Raw genomic sequence first — 17,035 nt, 5'->3', positions numbered from 1 at the left:
TGCTTTTGCTATCTTAGAAGAGAAATTGCTGCTATTGTTTCTGTGATAAAGAGAAAATAATCTATACACAAAACTTAAGGAAGCAAATTGAATATCAAGACCTACAGAACAGTGCTCACTCCACAGTAATTCAGATCTGTAGGCTAATGGACATATTCACCTTCCCAATTTTTGCACAGTGCTGTTGTCATATATTTCAAGATAATCTTTTCTGCAACCATAATCAAACGCCAAGTTAAATGAAGTGAATGTCAGGCGGATAAGGTAGCCAGGTTGAACGTTGATAATCCAGGTACAGTTAATCCCATGTGGGTAGACATGTGGATAACCAGGACTTGTAATGGTTCCTGACGGTCCAGTGAGAGTCTCTCCACATACTGCAGAGATTTAAAACATTAGGTTAAATGATATATTTATAAAAAAAGAGTTAGACACTTATACAATTGGTTACTTTTCTTTCTGAAATTTCATAGTCTTTCTTCCTTGATTCATACTACACTGTAACTGATTCAGAGTTTATCTCCCATTACACCATCATAAAACTTGATTGCCAATTGTTTTTATTTTGCAGGAACATTTGGAAAGTCCCAGAACTCTACACAGAAAACAGCAAAACAATTCTTACCTGTATCTAATGGCCAGTACTGAGCTCTGAAGCCAAGGTTGGTAAGTGAGGAAGCTCTGAATTTGATATAGAGATTGCTCCGTGTGGATTGCACTCTAGAGGGTACAGCTGTACCACAGTATTTCTCCAAAACAGGAGCGTCTCCATTGTTGCCATCTCTGACCTGAAGAACAGTGTATTCAAAATATCCTATAGAAATTTTTTTTACATTCAAGTATTAAGCATAAAGTAATTCATAAGAACTATATAAAAGAGATCCTTAGTAAGTCAACCCCACCCTTTCTTCAGTGTGGTTTCTACTACAGGCACATAAAATACAATCTTATGCATATCAGAGAAGCACTGTCCCACCAAAACCATGTCAGATGGAGAAAAAATGAGATCTTACACCCTCAGCAGTAAGTGGCACATAAACCTCCCAATCAGGCCTGTCTGTTTAAAGACACCTGATACTTGTCTCTGATTATCAAAACAGTCATACCATCTTTGAAGAACCAAGAAAAGCTTTGGGATCCCATTATGAACCTGGAAAAGCTTTTGTGACTGCTGGAAGTAGTTTTCGCCTGTCAAGAGCTTCTACTTTGGTGAAGATGAGTATTAGAAGGAACTTGCAGATCCATATCTACTATTCATAGTATATGTGTGTTATTCTTTACCTCGATGTAGTCTGAATCACAACTGGTTGTGTTTCGAATGTCAAAGTCGATAAAGTTAAGAATCACCACTTTGGTGTCTGGCTGGGAGATGATCCACTCACAGGTCTTTGGGTGAGGGGACATCCTGGGGTAATAAGGTGAATGTATTGTGCCTGCTCCAGACAAGGAACCTCCACAGGCTGCCAAGAAACACCAAGAAACAGTACTGGTGATGAATGACTTCAAGGAATGTATCATAATGATGATGTACGATGTGTATCAAATAACACTATGAAATTAGAAAAAAAGCAACCCTAAACCCCTTTCTTATTGCAGCAGTTACTTCAGACCACTCAAGTAGTATTAAGAACATACTTAAAAGTACAAATTACTATAGGTATAGCATAAACATACTTGTACAGAAGACCAAACCGTGCCTATGAAAACTAATGGATTTGACTCATTTGTTTCACAGACACAGGCTTGTCAGTGGTTAATAACTAAAAGACAGGCAAAATGAAAGTAAAAAGATTGAGGCAGAACTGAAGCTATAACATCTTTTGTGTGTCAGCAGCAAGTGATACATCATTAGTAGATTCACAGAATATTCTGAGTTGGAGGGGACTCACAAGGATGATCAAGTCCAACTCAAATGAATGGCTCATATGAGGAAGAAACCCACAACCTTGCTGTTGTTAGCACTATGCTCTAACCATCTGAGCTAATCTCATGGTCAGAAGCAGTGAAGGGCATGTTTCCAAGCATTGTAGGAGTGCCTACAGCAGACCTACTGAAGACATCTTTTAAAATAAATAAATTGACTCTATTTTGTTCTTTCTTTTGAAGTTTGTGTCTAACCTATTATATGAACAATACAGCACAGAAATGACTGAAAGTGTCCAAATTACAGATAAATTCACTGTGCAAGTGACCAGTTCTTCTTACCAACTTGATAAACAGCCCTGAAGCTAGTTCTTTGCACAGAAGCATCAGACTTGAATTTGATCCAGAGACCATTGCTGGTAGAGGTGATTGGAGACATGAGAGTATTATGACAGATTTTTCTAATAAGAGGAGACATCTCATTGTCACCATCTCGAACCTAGTCATCAAAAAGAAGAAAGAAAATTGTTAAATCATAAAAGCGTTGGGATCTGATATCCAGATAAAATTATAATCTCACAAGAGATACTACATAACAAAAGGAGTAACTGTTTTACATATTTATAAGAGGGGCATCACAGTAATTGGCCCAACCACAGGACTTATGAGAGCTCAAAGTAACAATCAGATGATCAGCACAGAAGACACAAACACATGCTACTGTCACTAGGATGAAACAGATCTTCTCTATGAACCACAGTTTTAGCACTATTTGGGCCTATGTTGCCAAAAGTGACATCTTTAGTATGAAAGAGACAGGTGGGGTGCTCACCAATGATAGCTGTGAAATTTTTGCCAGCACTAAAATCTGCTGAGGATAAAAAGGGTATTTTTGATTTTCTTACTCTGGCCATGAAGTTTCCAGTGATTTTTCAATGGCACTTCTCCAGAACAAGCATCTGTCCCATCACACCCATATATCAATGCAGGCACACAGCTCACTAACAGGAGATGCAACTCTGACAGTAAAGAGACACACTGACATCTTTTCACTCCTCTATCTGAAGGGTTCAATGCATGATAATGGCAATGAAGCTATATCAGGGAAACCAGCTTTTACCTTCTGCACTTTCTACTCACCTCAATCAATTTACTAATCAAAGGAGAAATACATCTTACATATTTTCCCTAAAGTTGATTATAAATCCTTATTATCAAGGGGAGTAGATGGGAAAGAGTTATTTGTACCTCAGAACTTCAGACCCTGAATCCATAGTCCATGACTAAGAATAGCTATATCCAGGAATCCAGGCAGAGCCCTGGTATATCTCTGAGGTATCCATTTCATTCCAGGTGGGCAACAACCTGAGGTCCAAAAGACAGGACCTCTGTTCTTTGCCCAAGCAAAAAATGCAATTTTTGTCCCAAAGATTCTCCTGAAAACAAAACACCTCTTTTCTGCTGTAAAAGTGGTGGTAGTTCATGTAGATGGAACTGCTTTTAAATGCATCTATATGCTGTCAAACACAAAAAATCATTCCAGTGAATTCACTGGCAAAGCAGGGACATCCAGCTTTCAGGTTCCCTCTCATCACCAGCTCTTTCTTCCTCAGCTGTACTCATCCACGGGCTGGGAGAGAAGGTAAGGAACCCTCATGGCTGCCCTGGTGAGCAGGCAGTGGCTGGCCTGCTTGCCCAGCTTTGCAGTCTCACCCTGGTGATATGACCTTCTGACTAACAGGTATTTCCAGTTTCCCTGGAATTTTAGTTTAAGGTGACAGAATTATTCTGGATTTACAGCAGAGCAGCTGACATCAGAATTTGTGCCAAAATATTTAGTAAATCTTTGGAAAGCAGTGAAAGCTTCCAGAACTGTAATTCACAGGAGTTTACATATTTCTCTTGAGCTGACTCTTCTTACATTTTTGGTTTATAAAGTCCAGTGAGTAGTGATAAAAATAATAGGTTCTCTAAACCATGTGAGTAACATCTCCTATTGCCAGTTAGAAGGCTGGTATGGAAAAGGAGCTGCCTTAGCTAACATCTTACCTCTGCATCACCATGTCACAGCCTTTCTCAAGTAAGTTTTATTGTCTTTATTTTCTTGTTGAAGATGCCTTCCTTAGTAAGAAACTAAAATCTCTACTTGAGCAAGTGCTGTGAGATGTGTCTGGTCCCTGTGGAAAGTCCACAGATTTCCTGGTATAGCCAGGGAATGGAATAATCTACACCTTTCCATAGTGACAAAAGAGTTGTTGGAGAGTGACTTTTAAAGTGACGTAAACACCTAAAAGCTATCTCCCTAGATGAACTTGAATATAAAACCCAGTGGGACAGTATTTTAGAAAAGCACACGAGAAAAATCAGGCCTTGATAACAGAGCACAGTACGTTGGTTTTACTGACTGTCCCAGACAGAAAATGTCAGTCCCATTTCTCTGCTCTGGGCTGAGCCACAGAGTAAGAGGGCAGGAAGAAGTGGAGGGCAGAAGCATAGGGAAACTAAAGGGCTTGTGACTGATCAGCAAGCAGTGAGGTAAATGCCTTGCTGAACTAATACAAACCGATGGCATTCAACAGAAATGGTTTTGTTTCTCTGGCTGCTGTGAATTTAGCTGCTGTTTTGCCAGCAATTAGGCAAGAGGAGTAGCAGGCCAAACAAACAAAAGCTGTCTGTTTTCATTAAACACACTTCCCCTCTCATTTCAGAAACTAATTACACTTCGTTCCAACACAGGTCTTTGAATCACAGGAGGAGAGAAGGGAACGATGTCAGCACAATAACATCTTTTAAAAATAGACTAACAGCACGGAGCTCACAGGGGCCTGTTCCTCACTGGTCAGGATGAGATTAAACACAAAACCAAATCTGTTCTGCCACTGAGCTGCAGGCTGGCAGTGCTGGACCCTGCTCTGGGGCCGCAGGGATGGCTCCCGCCTGTTTCAGCTGTGGTGGCACCTTTGCAAATCAACCACTGACTGCTCCCATTTTGTTTTCCTTCTGTTTAGCTCTGCACAGCACGGCACTGTTTTACACAGACAGCAGTGCCCAGCAGCCATCCCATGAGGGATGAGGTGTTTATGAGAGTATAGAGAAATACAGGCTGGGTACAACAGCAGAGGCCTTGAGACGAGTTGGGGCAGGACACAGAGGAGAACACAGACAGGGTGATAGGAGAAGGTGCATGGGCCACCAACACAGAGAGCTTGTCAGGCTCTGAGGGCACCACCATGACTCACTGGGGCCAGCCCTGCCTCCACCTGGGCCCCTCACCCTGCCACAGTCCAGGACCATGTGGGGGCTGTCAGTCCCTGCCCCAGCCATGGGTTCTGCTGAGCCAGGTTCCCCCGAGTGCCCCACATCCCGGCCTGCCTCAGTCCATGCCCATCCCCAGGCAGGTGCCCGCGGCCCAGGGCTGCCCCTCCCTGGCCAGGGCGGTGGGACAGGCCCTGCCCCTGGCCTGCACAGCACCGCACCAGACCTCACCTGCGGCCAGCTCCAGTGGTGCAGACTGGCAGCTGGGCAAAACTGGGCTTAAACATAACAAAGAAAATGAAAACATGGTATCTCATGTATTTAAAAGATGCCCTACAGCTGTAAATTTGTATGCAACACAAAGTTGCAGACCAATGAAGAGAGAGGTAGAAGTAAAAGCAAACATAAAAGTAACCTCAAGTAGATTTCAGTTAGTACTAACATTAGTACTGCATTAATATTACATTTTCCATATAGAAACATTCTAACTGTACTATTTTGCTTTCTTTTCCAGTTAGATTTAGACTAATAACAATTCTTGAATTAGATCGTAAGATTTCAGTTATGGCAACAATAAACTCCCGGCTTTACATATGTATATAGAATCATAGAATCATTAAGGTTGGAAAGGACCTAACCTCTAAATCTATCTCTAAGTCCAACTGTAAACCGAGCTTGGCCAAGCCCACCACTAAATCATGTCCCTAAGTGCCACTTCTACACATCATTTAAATACCTCCAGGAATGGTAATTCAACCACTTCCCTGGTGTGTGTATAAATATTTATATGGTGTGTTTCCTTTTACTGTCAGAACAAGATCTTCCATATAACACTATGACTCCAGAAAATGCTGTGTAGTGGCTATGGCACTAATTCTATTTTTCTTGCAGTTGACATGCATATACCAGATGGCCAAACTCCCCCTTAATCATGTACAGACTATTAAGAATTAGTGTTAAGCTAGACAGATTTTCTCATTCTCTTATCTTTGCTTCACTCCAAATGCACCATCCTGCTCTTTCAGCTCCTGTGACTTTTGGACCCTAATAAATTCGAATACTTAGTGGTTTGATTAACACCTGTTTCTGCAGTGGCCTTTGGGACAGAAGTTACACATGCTCTGGTATACACATGCAATCAAACTTTCATATCAACTGATTAAGGGAGTCACCTCTATGTAATTTGCTGAACAACCGCTATGACTCTCCAGCTCAATATGGGTGAAGTTGAGGAATACTTTTTCATCCTCTGGCTGTCGGATAATGTAGATACATTGTTGGCTGTTGATATAAGGGTTAGGCCAGAAAGGCGATGTGATAACCCCTTCACTCTCAGTGAAATTTCCTCCACAACTTGGATCTGCTATATTAAGAAAAAAAAGAAAAATTGAGATATTCATAAGTACAGTAACTCCTTTTGGGGCTGCCTCTGTACAATGTCTGCAAATCAAAAAGAATTACTATATTATAAAAGAGCAAGTGTTAATTACATCCATTAGTGTGTTGTTGGCTCTATCTCGAGAATGTCACAGAACAACCTTTAATCCTGAGTATTTTACTTACCAGGAGATGTTGTATAGAGAATATGGAAGCCTTTATCAGTAACTAAGTCATCAGAGTGAAAGTGAATCCAAGCATATGGACCAGTGGTTTGGAGTGGGGGTGGAGATCCAGTGCTGCAGTATTTACCAAGGACAGGGTCTTGTGGAAGAAGACCATCTCGAATCTAGACAGAATGATAGATCAACATTTGGGATTACCAGATGAGTGCCAGTTGTGAACAGTACCAACACTTCTTAAGATATCTTGGAGGCCCCAGAGGTGTTGTGGATGGTGGGCGGAGGGAAAGCTCATAGGAAGTTTCCTCCAAACACACAGGAACCAAGAAACAGATCCACCAGCATAGCTGTGATGCTGCTGCCGGGAGTCATCAAGAGTTTTGTGAAAGTGAAAGAAAGTATCAGGAGATCTACTGTTGAACTGTTCCTTGAAATCATGCTCTTTGATTGCACACAACATGCCATTGCAAACTGCCTTCTCATTTCCATGCAAAGGTATTGGTGTATTCTGTAAATGTTACATCACACTTGACAAAAAGCCCTAAGTTCATACATCAAGTCAGGGACTGCTGTGCAAGCTATGATATGAATCTATTAGTCTTAGATCCTTTTCCTGAATAGTTTCCCGTAGGCTCATGAATTCTCTGTGGGCTGACATTTGACAAGGAGTTTGGAGACTGAACTTTGTAAGAAAGTGAAAGCTTCCCATAAAGTATTTGGCCTGAATCCCATCCTTTTTGTCACAGGACTTCCACCGACTTCAGTGAAGCAGGTTCTCACCCCCTTTCTGTCATATTGTCTCTGTTTGTGCATGGATGGCCTGGAATATGTAAATAAAAAGGAGCATTTCAACCCAGGATTAGATTTTCAAACAGTGCCCTTCTGTACATAAAAAAGTTTTGGAATATCTTGTTTTGCAGTAACATATCCACAAAATGTTGTCATAATTCACAATCACGCTTTACCTCTAAATAGTCATAGCTGCAGTTTTCATGGTGTTCTAGGCTCAGTGTGCCAAAAGCAAATGTGATGAGGAGGCCAGGACTGGTTGAGATGGTCCAGAAACAATCTCTGTTTACAGGATAGTTACCAGGATATCCTGGAGAGCTTATCGAGCCGTAAGTACCTGTCAGCTCACCACCACATTCTAACAGAAAGAGACAAGGAAAATCAGAGTCTTTATCACCACATGTTGGGTCAGAAGATGAATTGTCCTGTAGTGTCAAAACTAGCACCCACTTTGGGGTCAGAATGAATTAAAAAACAAAGACCGAGCCAAAGAAACCAACAAGTTTCTTCTTTCTTTAAATTTTGCAGTTAATTCTGCAACTCAGTTTTAAAAGGAGAACTCCAAATACTTCCTGATTTGCACAGTAAAAGGAAGATTCTTTCCCAGCTGTGATGAATATGTCTTAAGAAGAATAATCAGAAGCACTGTGTTTGGATTGGGTTTACAAAATTAATCTGAATTTCTGTACTTTGTAAATAGGCTCCATTTTTTATTCTATCACAAGACTATTTCCATTAAAAAGAAAAAAAAGGAAAATTGAATTACAGGTAAGGCTGTTTTATATACCTGCAATAAAATAACACCAGTGTAACAGTTGGGAATGGGAGAGGTAAATCATGTGTTATACCTCAGGAATAGCTAGTTTAATCACATCTATACTGCTCTCCTTGCTTTTATTTTAAGGCTATGTTTTCCCAAAAAATACCCGCCTTCACTTCTCAGTACTCATTTTTGTCTATTAGTAATTATCAATCTAATAATGACAATTGAAAAAAAAAAACCCCATCAACAATCATATTAAAAGCATTTCAAGAAATATTTCTAGAAATAAGGAAATGGCACTTTTTTACTCTATGGTTCATTCAAGATACAACCTAATGCACGATTTTGTTTCTAGATAATACACAGAACACCGAAGTGACCTTGATGTTACGTGAGATGGTTTACCTCTGTAAATGCATTGCCAGGTCATCTGGAACAATCACCCAAGCAGCATTACCAAGAATTCAGGCACAAATGTACAACAAATCATACCAAAAAGCTCACACATTCTTTTCAATCCAATTCCCTACAATCTATCATGTTTGGAACATTTAGGCACTTGTAAATTGCAAGTGGCAAAACAAGTCATTAACCTGCTTGCTTGAAGTACTAGACACTTTTGTGAGAAGAGAACTGACCAGATAGATGAATGGCATCCCCAGGAGCACATTCTCTTTGGGGGATTCCTCAGAGGAGGTGTAACGCAGCCTTTAAAAAGAGCAGAAAGCTATTCATGCAGAGGCCTAGAGCTAGAGCTTGAAAATATCTTCAAGTGATATATATGCCTACATTTCAGCCTCACTCCCTTGTAAAATACTGTCCTTCTGTTCCTAATTGTTCCTAATCAGAGGAAAGAAGTAATTCATTTTACTCCAAAACCATGAAGATGTTTGGCATTTCATCAACTTACCAGGATGCTGGGATTCCCAATGAACAGTAAAACCTCCGGTAATGGTGTGGTTTGAGTATAACCAAAAATACAGAGAGTTGTGGGAACTGAAAAGCTCTGCAGGACCTGGGAAGCCACAGTATTTTCCCAGCATGTGCATTGATGCTGAAGGCCCATCATGGATTTGAAGGAATTCAGAGTTACACTCATTACTTGCCTCCAGATGGAAGAACGGGAAACTAACATGCAGAATCTAATAGAAGTAAGAAAACAAGAAATACCTTTTTTCCATCTGCTGAGACACTATCTATGCAGAAACTTTATAGAGCAGATATATGTATTCATGCAACTGTGAGAATAGATGAGGTTTAGAGCCATTATGTCATTTCCTGAAATGTTCCAGGACAGAAGAGAGTATTAAAGAATCTTAAGAGTCAAAAGGAAAGAGAGAAGATAGACAGATAAGAACTTAGTCAGTGAAGTCTTCTGGAAGGAGCATTATTTCTGTAAATTAATAATTGGGACCATTTGCCTATGTGTATTATATGTGTGAAATATGTATGTGTAAATTTCAAGTCATGTGAAAAGCTTGAAATACAGCATAAAATACCTTATTCCAGGTTTCCCATGGCAGTTTTTTCATCAGATAATTAGCATTTTTCATCCCTGCTGTAGTTGAAAGTATTGTAATGGGAGTTAAAAGATTCAATGATCTTGTTTTGCACATATAAAATCAGTGTCTCTAAAGCTCGTTCTGGATACTTAGTGACATACACAGCTCTAAGTTTGTTCAGATTCTTCATTGATGTGCTTTAATATGCTCAGCTGAAGACAGTAGTGGCTTCCAGGCTTAAGGCTGAATATATGTCACATAGATATATATATGTAATGCTGTATAAACCACTGTTAAGTACTGGTTTATAAAATGACTTAATTCATTCCACAAAATGTCAAAAATACATCAAATATTTTGATTCCAAGTAAGAAATTTCATGCTTAAATATGAAGTAGCATATTTAGTAGTTGTTATTTATAACACAAGTGGAATTGTTAGTTGCAGATGAGAATCAGAATATATATTTGTGTGCAACATTTAAAAATTAATCCTTGAAAAAAAACCAATGCTGTTATTACACAAAGCCATTGACTACGAATTAAGCATTCAACTTTTCTGCACTGAGAGATCAGAAACATGAAATTGTTTTGGGGTCACAGAATCACAGAATAGTCTGAGCTGGAAAGGAGCCAGAAGAATCATCAAGTTCTACTCTTAAGTGAATGGCCCATATGGGGATCAAACCGACAGCCTTGGTGTTGTTAGCACCAGGCTCTGATCAACTCACCTAGCTCATGAACCACCTGTGGAGCCCATCAGAGCAGAGCTTTTCTCATGCAGTTATACACAGATCACATTCTAAAGCAATGTAGAACAGTTCCCTTCTGTAGATAGAGGTAAGGTAATAAAATCTAACCCTCAGCTGCTTAGGAAAAGCCTGGAAAATCTAACCCAAGCAAATCCTTAGGCTAAGGAGCCTGAAGGCTTGTAAGGATCTGAAACTTACTCTTTTGAAAAGCTATTTATTCTGAGGGGATTGGATTGTAACATTGGAACACGTGTAGCATGAAGATAGTCCTGTTTGCTCTGATAAGCTGAGAGGTCCTGCAGACTGAGGGTTTCTTTAATGTGAACTCTATTTTACCTTGTTGGGATTAGTTTGAATAACCCAAGCACAGCTGACCCCACTGCTGTACCACTGGCTGTTTGGGTTGTTAGGGTAACTGAAAGTCCCACTCAAGCCTGAGAGGTACCCTCCACAAACTGCAGAAAGAGAGAGAAAATTAAACACATTAATTTTGTGCTATTACTGTACAGAGTAAAACCTGACTTTTTTTTGCATAGTTTTTGCTTCTTAAACATTTAGGGCAATGCTGAAAAGTATTTCTATAAAAAGGCTCTTTAGGACTTCCTCTCAAGTGGAATGACATCTCAAAAAAAAGCAAATTCCCTGAAAGAAAAACAGTTCCTGGAAAAAGAACAAAGAATATCAGTTGGAACATGTGGATACTGCCAAAAGCTATTGATTGTGTCTCATGATAGTGTTCATACACTGCTTTGCTTCCAGAAGGATACCTCCAGATTGAATGTCTAAATTTTTCCCTACAATCAAATAACATTTTGCATTTTGAAGTTAAAATTATGTAAAATTCTTTTTCTCAGTAGTGGTACATCATAGAAGTTATCCTCAAGATGACTCCTTTTATTGTCCCATTTATTCTTTTCGGTCAGATTCCTGGACCTGATAATTCCTCTCATGATATACCATGGTCTCTTCTCTCACTGAACCATTCAATGCATGGGAACTGAGAACCCCGAGGCAGCAACACTAAACAGCTACAGAAAAATATAATAAAGCAGCCAAAATATAATGCACATATAACTACAGTGTGCACCAAGCAGCTGTAGTTTAACACTGAACTGATTCTAAAGAAATAGCTAGTTCTCACCATATTGTTTTGTTTCAAGAGTGGTAAAAAGAACATAATTTTACTTGAAATATCCATCTAAAATATCTCACCTTTTTTCAACCAGATTCAAAATTATCATGTAGTAAAATACATTATTTTTTCATTGATTAGAAACTAAAAGAACAGGTGGTACAGTATGATTCCTTACTGCATAAAAACTGGCTTTCTATCCTGTGGGATATGCCCAGCCCTTGCCCTGGAGGGATCTCTGCTGAGACAAGAGATTTTGCAACCGCCCAGCAGGACTCCCTGAAAAGGCAGCCACTTCTTGGGTCATGGCGAGGAAAAGTGGACCCACAATCCTTTGGAAGACACTATGCAGATCTTTCTGTAACCCATTGGTCTGTCCCAGACCCTCTGTAACCCATTGGTCCCCTGCTGATCCCCTGTATCCCTATAAAAGGAAGCCCCCTGGCTCTGTGGGGGAGAGAGCTCGTCCCTGGCTTTCCCCTTCGCCGGAGGGGACCAACAATAAAGCTACCTCTGTGCGGAACCAGCCACACGGGCCTTCTCGTCTCTCTCTGGTCTGGTTTGGCCTGGAGGCTGCCCTGCAGAGCTGAGCTGGAATCACGAGCTGACAATCACTAAAGAGCTGATAGCCTCTGCAAGGGCCCCTCTGCCAGCAGCTGAGGGAAGACACTGGGCCTCGGGAAGGCGATCCCTTTCGGGACCATCTCTCCGGACCGGTCACCTCTTCCTGGGTCAGAGCCACGGACCCCACCACCAGCAGCAATACTATCCCTTCATGATGAATGGCTAAAAATAAAATTTTTTCCCATGTGGACTTAATAATAAGACATTACTAGTTAGATACTTCAGGAAAATATAAAAAAGCCTAAAATAGTTCTAAAATAGAGCAGGTTTCACAGGGGATCAGTGGAAGTTTTACATTCTCTATTACATTAAAATTTAATTTGCTTTCTTCTTAGCAATCTACAATAAAAATGAGCCACTCCTGTTGTCACAGGGACACTGAACCCACTGGAATGCTATCCTGACCTGGTTTAATTAAAATTAACAGCAAAAAATGTTCTCAAACAAATAGAAAAAGTTATATTAAGAGGAAATATTAAAGGGAGTTCCTTGCAGTCTGTATAAAACTGAGAGTCCCCCATTTTCATGGCTAACATTTCTTTCATTACATTTCTGTCTGAAAACCTTTTCTGGCTTTTCCTCTTTACTAAGAACATCAGGACCTCTCGGCTTCATAAGAGATGGAATAAAATGCACAAAAGAGAAACATCAATACATTCTCTTGTTCTCCTTAAACTGGATCCTCTTTCCCAACCAGCTTACCAGAACACTTTCTCAGGAACAGAGATCTGATTTTAGGATGTCTGGCATCTAGCCAAGGCCAGTGGGCCTGCAGATCAACTTCACTGTTGCGTTCCTACTGCTAAACAAAACAGCTATAAATGAAGCTCATGGAAAACTCTGATTTGGAGGGAATTTGGGTTGGGACCTCTAATCCACCAAACACAGGGCTGTTTTTCCCATCATAACGCAGTTCTTATTCACATATTAATCCCATACACCAAGCATCTACTCGCTGAAGCCTGCTGTCCCATTTCCCAGGGGGAAAGGAGAGGGGGGGAGGTTCTGGCTGTACCTTGCTGGGCTGTCTGGCACTGTGGTCCTGTCCAGGCGCTGGTGCACTCACAGGAGTAGCCATTGACCCCATCGGTGCAGCTCCCCCCATTCTGGCATGGATTGCTGATACATTCATCAATGTTCTCTGTACAATTAGGGCCTGTCCAGCCTGCATTACACAGGCAGAAATAGCCAGAGATCATTGCCTACAGGAATAAACAAATCAAATAAACTGCAAGCATGAATCACCTAAAGAAACCAATAGAGTCAGCAGAAAGACTGATGTTTACACTTATTTTATGAGGAGATACTGGCGTAAAGAAATAAAACCTTTGAAACTTTTTGGCCTTGATGGTCACTGGTGAATACCAAAATAAACATAAAGCCTAATCAGATTATCTATCTCTTCAGGTTTTTTTCTATTAAATTATTTCTTTGCAGGGCTCTTTCAAATTACTTTCTTAAAAATCAAAATCTGTATTCATTTAGCTGTTCAGAAAACTGTTTGCTTGGTTTTAGAATGATCACACTAGAATCAAGTCAATCATATTACCTAAACCTTATAAAAAGCAAGGCAAGATATTTGGTTTATAAGTAATTTCTCTCAAGACCTTTCTCTGGGAAGTCTGCAGTTATGTGGGTTGTTAACTTTCATTTTCATCCTGAGGAATGTTAAAGGGGAGCAATTTCATCACCTTTTGAGCTTTATCTCTTATTCTGTATGTTTCTTTTCCATTTCCATTGTCACAGCATTTACTACTTCTTGTAATGAAGTCTTTCCATATCTGTAACTGCTTTAATTTCATATGTTCTCTTACCTTATATCTCGTTTTATAGACACAGTCTTTAAAGGCAAAGCAGAACATGGTCCCAGGTACATGCTACAATCCCATCTTTGACAACAAACAATCAGTGTTCTTCATTCTCTATTTGCTTTTGCCTTACCTATTCATGTCCTCTGTGTCCCAAAGAGAGATTTTCAGTATGATGGAAAAGGGTTTTGATGTGTATTTAGGACTCTGTATGTTGCTTTAAAAGGTGTTTTCTGATCTGCATTGTCTGATACTTAATTGATATTATATTTCCTCTGTCATTTTGCTGACCAAATACAGCTCTGATGTTTCTCTGTTTTATTAGATGCTTCTGTAGTCCCATTACTTAAGTATCTGTGTTATTATCTTCAGGTACTAGTTTGCAGCCATGATTCCCTACTGTTGTATGTTAGAATATATTTAGGGGAAGATGTCATATCTTTTAATAGATTGACTAAAATGAACTTAATAGTCAGGAAAGTAGATTAGAAATGGGCACAACTGGCCCTTTATATATCCGAGTGAAGACACAGTAGATATCTACAGAATACAGAGCAAGGAATGCTGGGGAGGAGTGGAGTGTAAGTGAGGGCACTGTCACATTTCACACAGAAAATGGAAAAGCAAAAGATAATACACCCCAGAATCATAGAAACATTTAGCTTGGAAAAGACCCTTAAGATCATCAAGTGCACTTGTTAACCTAACACTGCCAAATCCATATCTTATGTCTCATTTTCCCTGTGCCTCCAGGGAGAACCAAATGGAGGATATCTGCAGACTAATGGGCATAAATGGGAAAAGACTCTACTGGAACAAAAAATTTAGCATTTGTGAATATTTCTCCAAAATCACCATCATAAATATCCTCCACAACAAAATCCTCAGGTCTGCAACAGGACTTTACAGAGCACGGCACACCTCATTGAGGAAGCCAAAAATGTCTTCACAGGGTCCATGTGGACAACCTAAATGTTCGCTGTGTATGAGAATGAATTCATAGCACCAACCAGTTTAGGTCCAAAAGACTTGGTTACCATCAATTCCTTTGAAACACCCTCTCCATGTTCGTATAAACAGCCTGAGACTCTCACAAGATCAGACTAGGAACACATAGCCAATTCTGCTGGATATTAACAATCTGAAGGTCAGCAGAGGTACTGGATCTGTTATCATGGGTAATTCCTCCATGATCCAGGGTGGTAAATTACTTTCGTGTGCCACCAGGGACAGTCATTCATCAGTTCTCCGCCATCAGCACTAGCATTCCATTGGCTAGCCTGGGCTGCCAAACACAACTTCTCAGGTCATTGGTGCCAAGATTACCACCTCTACTTCACACACAAAGAAATGGCTGGTGTGCCCCGAAACTCACTTTTCTTTCCCCAGATATATCCACTGATCTTGCAATCCCCACTGACTTTGCCTCATCTCGTTAGTATGTCTGCACTCAGCCTTCATCAGTCTCACCAGTCTCCCTGACAGGTTATAACTCCACAATGTTGTCACCAAGTGTGAGGAGACCAACACTTACCAAGCACTGCCCATTTGCACAAGGGTTTTGCAGCTGACAGATATCACTGAGAGGAGAGCACCCATTCGGCCCATATCCACTTCCAGTGTACCCAGATGTGCAGGAACAAAATGCCATGGGCCCTTGGGAGATGAGACAAGACACAGAAGGTAATTCAGTCTTTCACAATAACAATACCAATGTCTGTAAATGCCCTGGACATTTTGAAGCAGAGTCTTTATACAATTCTAACTTATTTGATCTTTTGACACCTTCCCTGGTCAGTGCCCAGTTTGACCATGGAAAGAGCCGTGGTGTTGTTTTGCTATGGCCACCTTCATGGGAAGTGGTGGGTGTAGTCAAAGGGTACTTATGGGAAGGGGAGTAGTAAAAGCAGTTGTATAATTGGAAAACTGCATCAAAGAAAAATGGTGAACGTCTCCACAGTTTTAGGAAAAAAGTCTTCTTTTTGGTGGAGCCTAAATCTGCTTCTGTCAATGTTTGTGGAAAAGTCTGCTGGCTTTAGCTAACCTGCCTGTAAAATTCTTTGGGTGAGGCAAAACTGACTGTGGAGAAGGGGCTGCAATCTAGATATGTTGCAACAAAGGGGATTAATCCTAACCAGATCCTCCTTGAATTCACACTGATTTTACCTTACAGTCTTTAAGAAAGCATCATACCTGGACCTGAGGTACAAGTAGCCAAAGGATGGCACCCTCCATTATTTATAGAGCAGATATCAACCTGGGTACATCTGTGTCCATCTCCCTCATAACCTGTTCAGAGGTAAATCTCAGTTAGTCTGTAACAAACTATGTTCTTTGAGAATCGACAGCAAAACAATCAACTGGTGAGCAAAACACTAATTCATGGTGTAAAATCATAGTCTTCTGCAGTTAAAATGAAAAAATTGAAGTAAAACCTGGCATATTTATTGTGGCTCCTTCATTGCAGGCATGGATTCTGACTATAAATAAATCCTTCCATGGTTGCAGAAAAAAAGATACATTAGTGTTTGCCAAATGTAGGTGAGGTCAGTGATGCCATAGAAGCCCATGTCTCTCAGCCACCATGCTCTGCTCTCCCTACACATCTGTACCCAGTCAGCTCTGGGTACACATCCAGGCTTTTTCCTCCTGCACACCAGAGCAGCCCTTGGATCTCAAACACGACCCCCAGTTCTTCTCAGGACGTTCAGGAGGACCAATGCCCTGCAGCACGACTCTTCATGGCCAGAGCTGACATCACCAAAACTTGTCTGAGGCCACATGGTGATATCCCTTCAGCATTCAGTAACTGGAAGTCTTCACTACATGCAGCCTATTGCCATTTAAATAGCAATCAAAAAGTCAATTAGAAAGACTGTTTCCTGCTGTATTTCTAGTAATGACACCATACATTTCAGAAAGCATTTTAAATCGTAAACCACAAATTGTAAAGTTGCAACTTCCACTGCTTGACCTGTACTGCAATGGA

General features: G+C 40.4%; 1 protein-coding gene across 2 annotated transcripts in view; it reads right to left on the bottom strand.

Annotated features, from left to right (window-relative positions):
• The window catches only part of CUBN (cubilin), a 151,870-nt gene that overhangs the window by 124,347 nt on the left and 10,488 nt on the right, over positions 1-17,035 (bottom strand). The window contains exons 10-21 of one of the 2 annotated variants that reach the window (XM_069006729.1): positions 16,240-16,335; positions 15,581-15,702; positions 13,254-13,440; positions 10,819-10,937; positions 9,140-9,371; positions 7,643-7,824; positions 6,682-6,844; positions 6,291-6,481; positions 2,206-2,362; positions 1,282-1,460; positions 626-788; positions 161-377 (exon numbers count right to left, since the gene is read on the bottom strand). In XM_069006729.1, the coding sequence (XP_068862830.1) occupies positions 161-377; positions 626-788; positions 1,282-1,460; positions 2,206-2,362; positions 6,291-6,481; positions 6,682-6,844; positions 7,643-7,824; positions 9,140-9,371; positions 10,819-10,937; positions 13,254-13,440; positions 15,581-15,702; positions 16,240-16,335 (2,008 nt within the window). The remainder of the gene's footprint in view (positions 1-160; positions 378-625; positions 789-1,281; positions 1,461-2,205; positions 2,363-6,290; positions 6,482-6,681; positions 6,845-7,642; positions 7,825-9,139; positions 9,372-10,818; positions 10,938-13,253; positions 13,441-15,580; positions 15,703-16,239; positions 16,336-17,035) is intronic. The other variant, XM_069006728.1, reaches the window with a different exon arrangement.

This window comes from Aphelocoma coerulescens, chromosome 2 (assembly GCF_041296385.1).
Source record: "Aphelocoma coerulescens isolate FSJ_1873_10779 chromosome 2, UR_Acoe_1.0, whole genome shotgun sequence".
NCBI lineage: Eukaryota > Metazoa > Chordata > Aves > Passeriformes > Corvidae > Aphelocoma > Aphelocoma coerulescens.
This window is presented reverse-complemented; position numbering and strand designations above follow the sequence as displayed.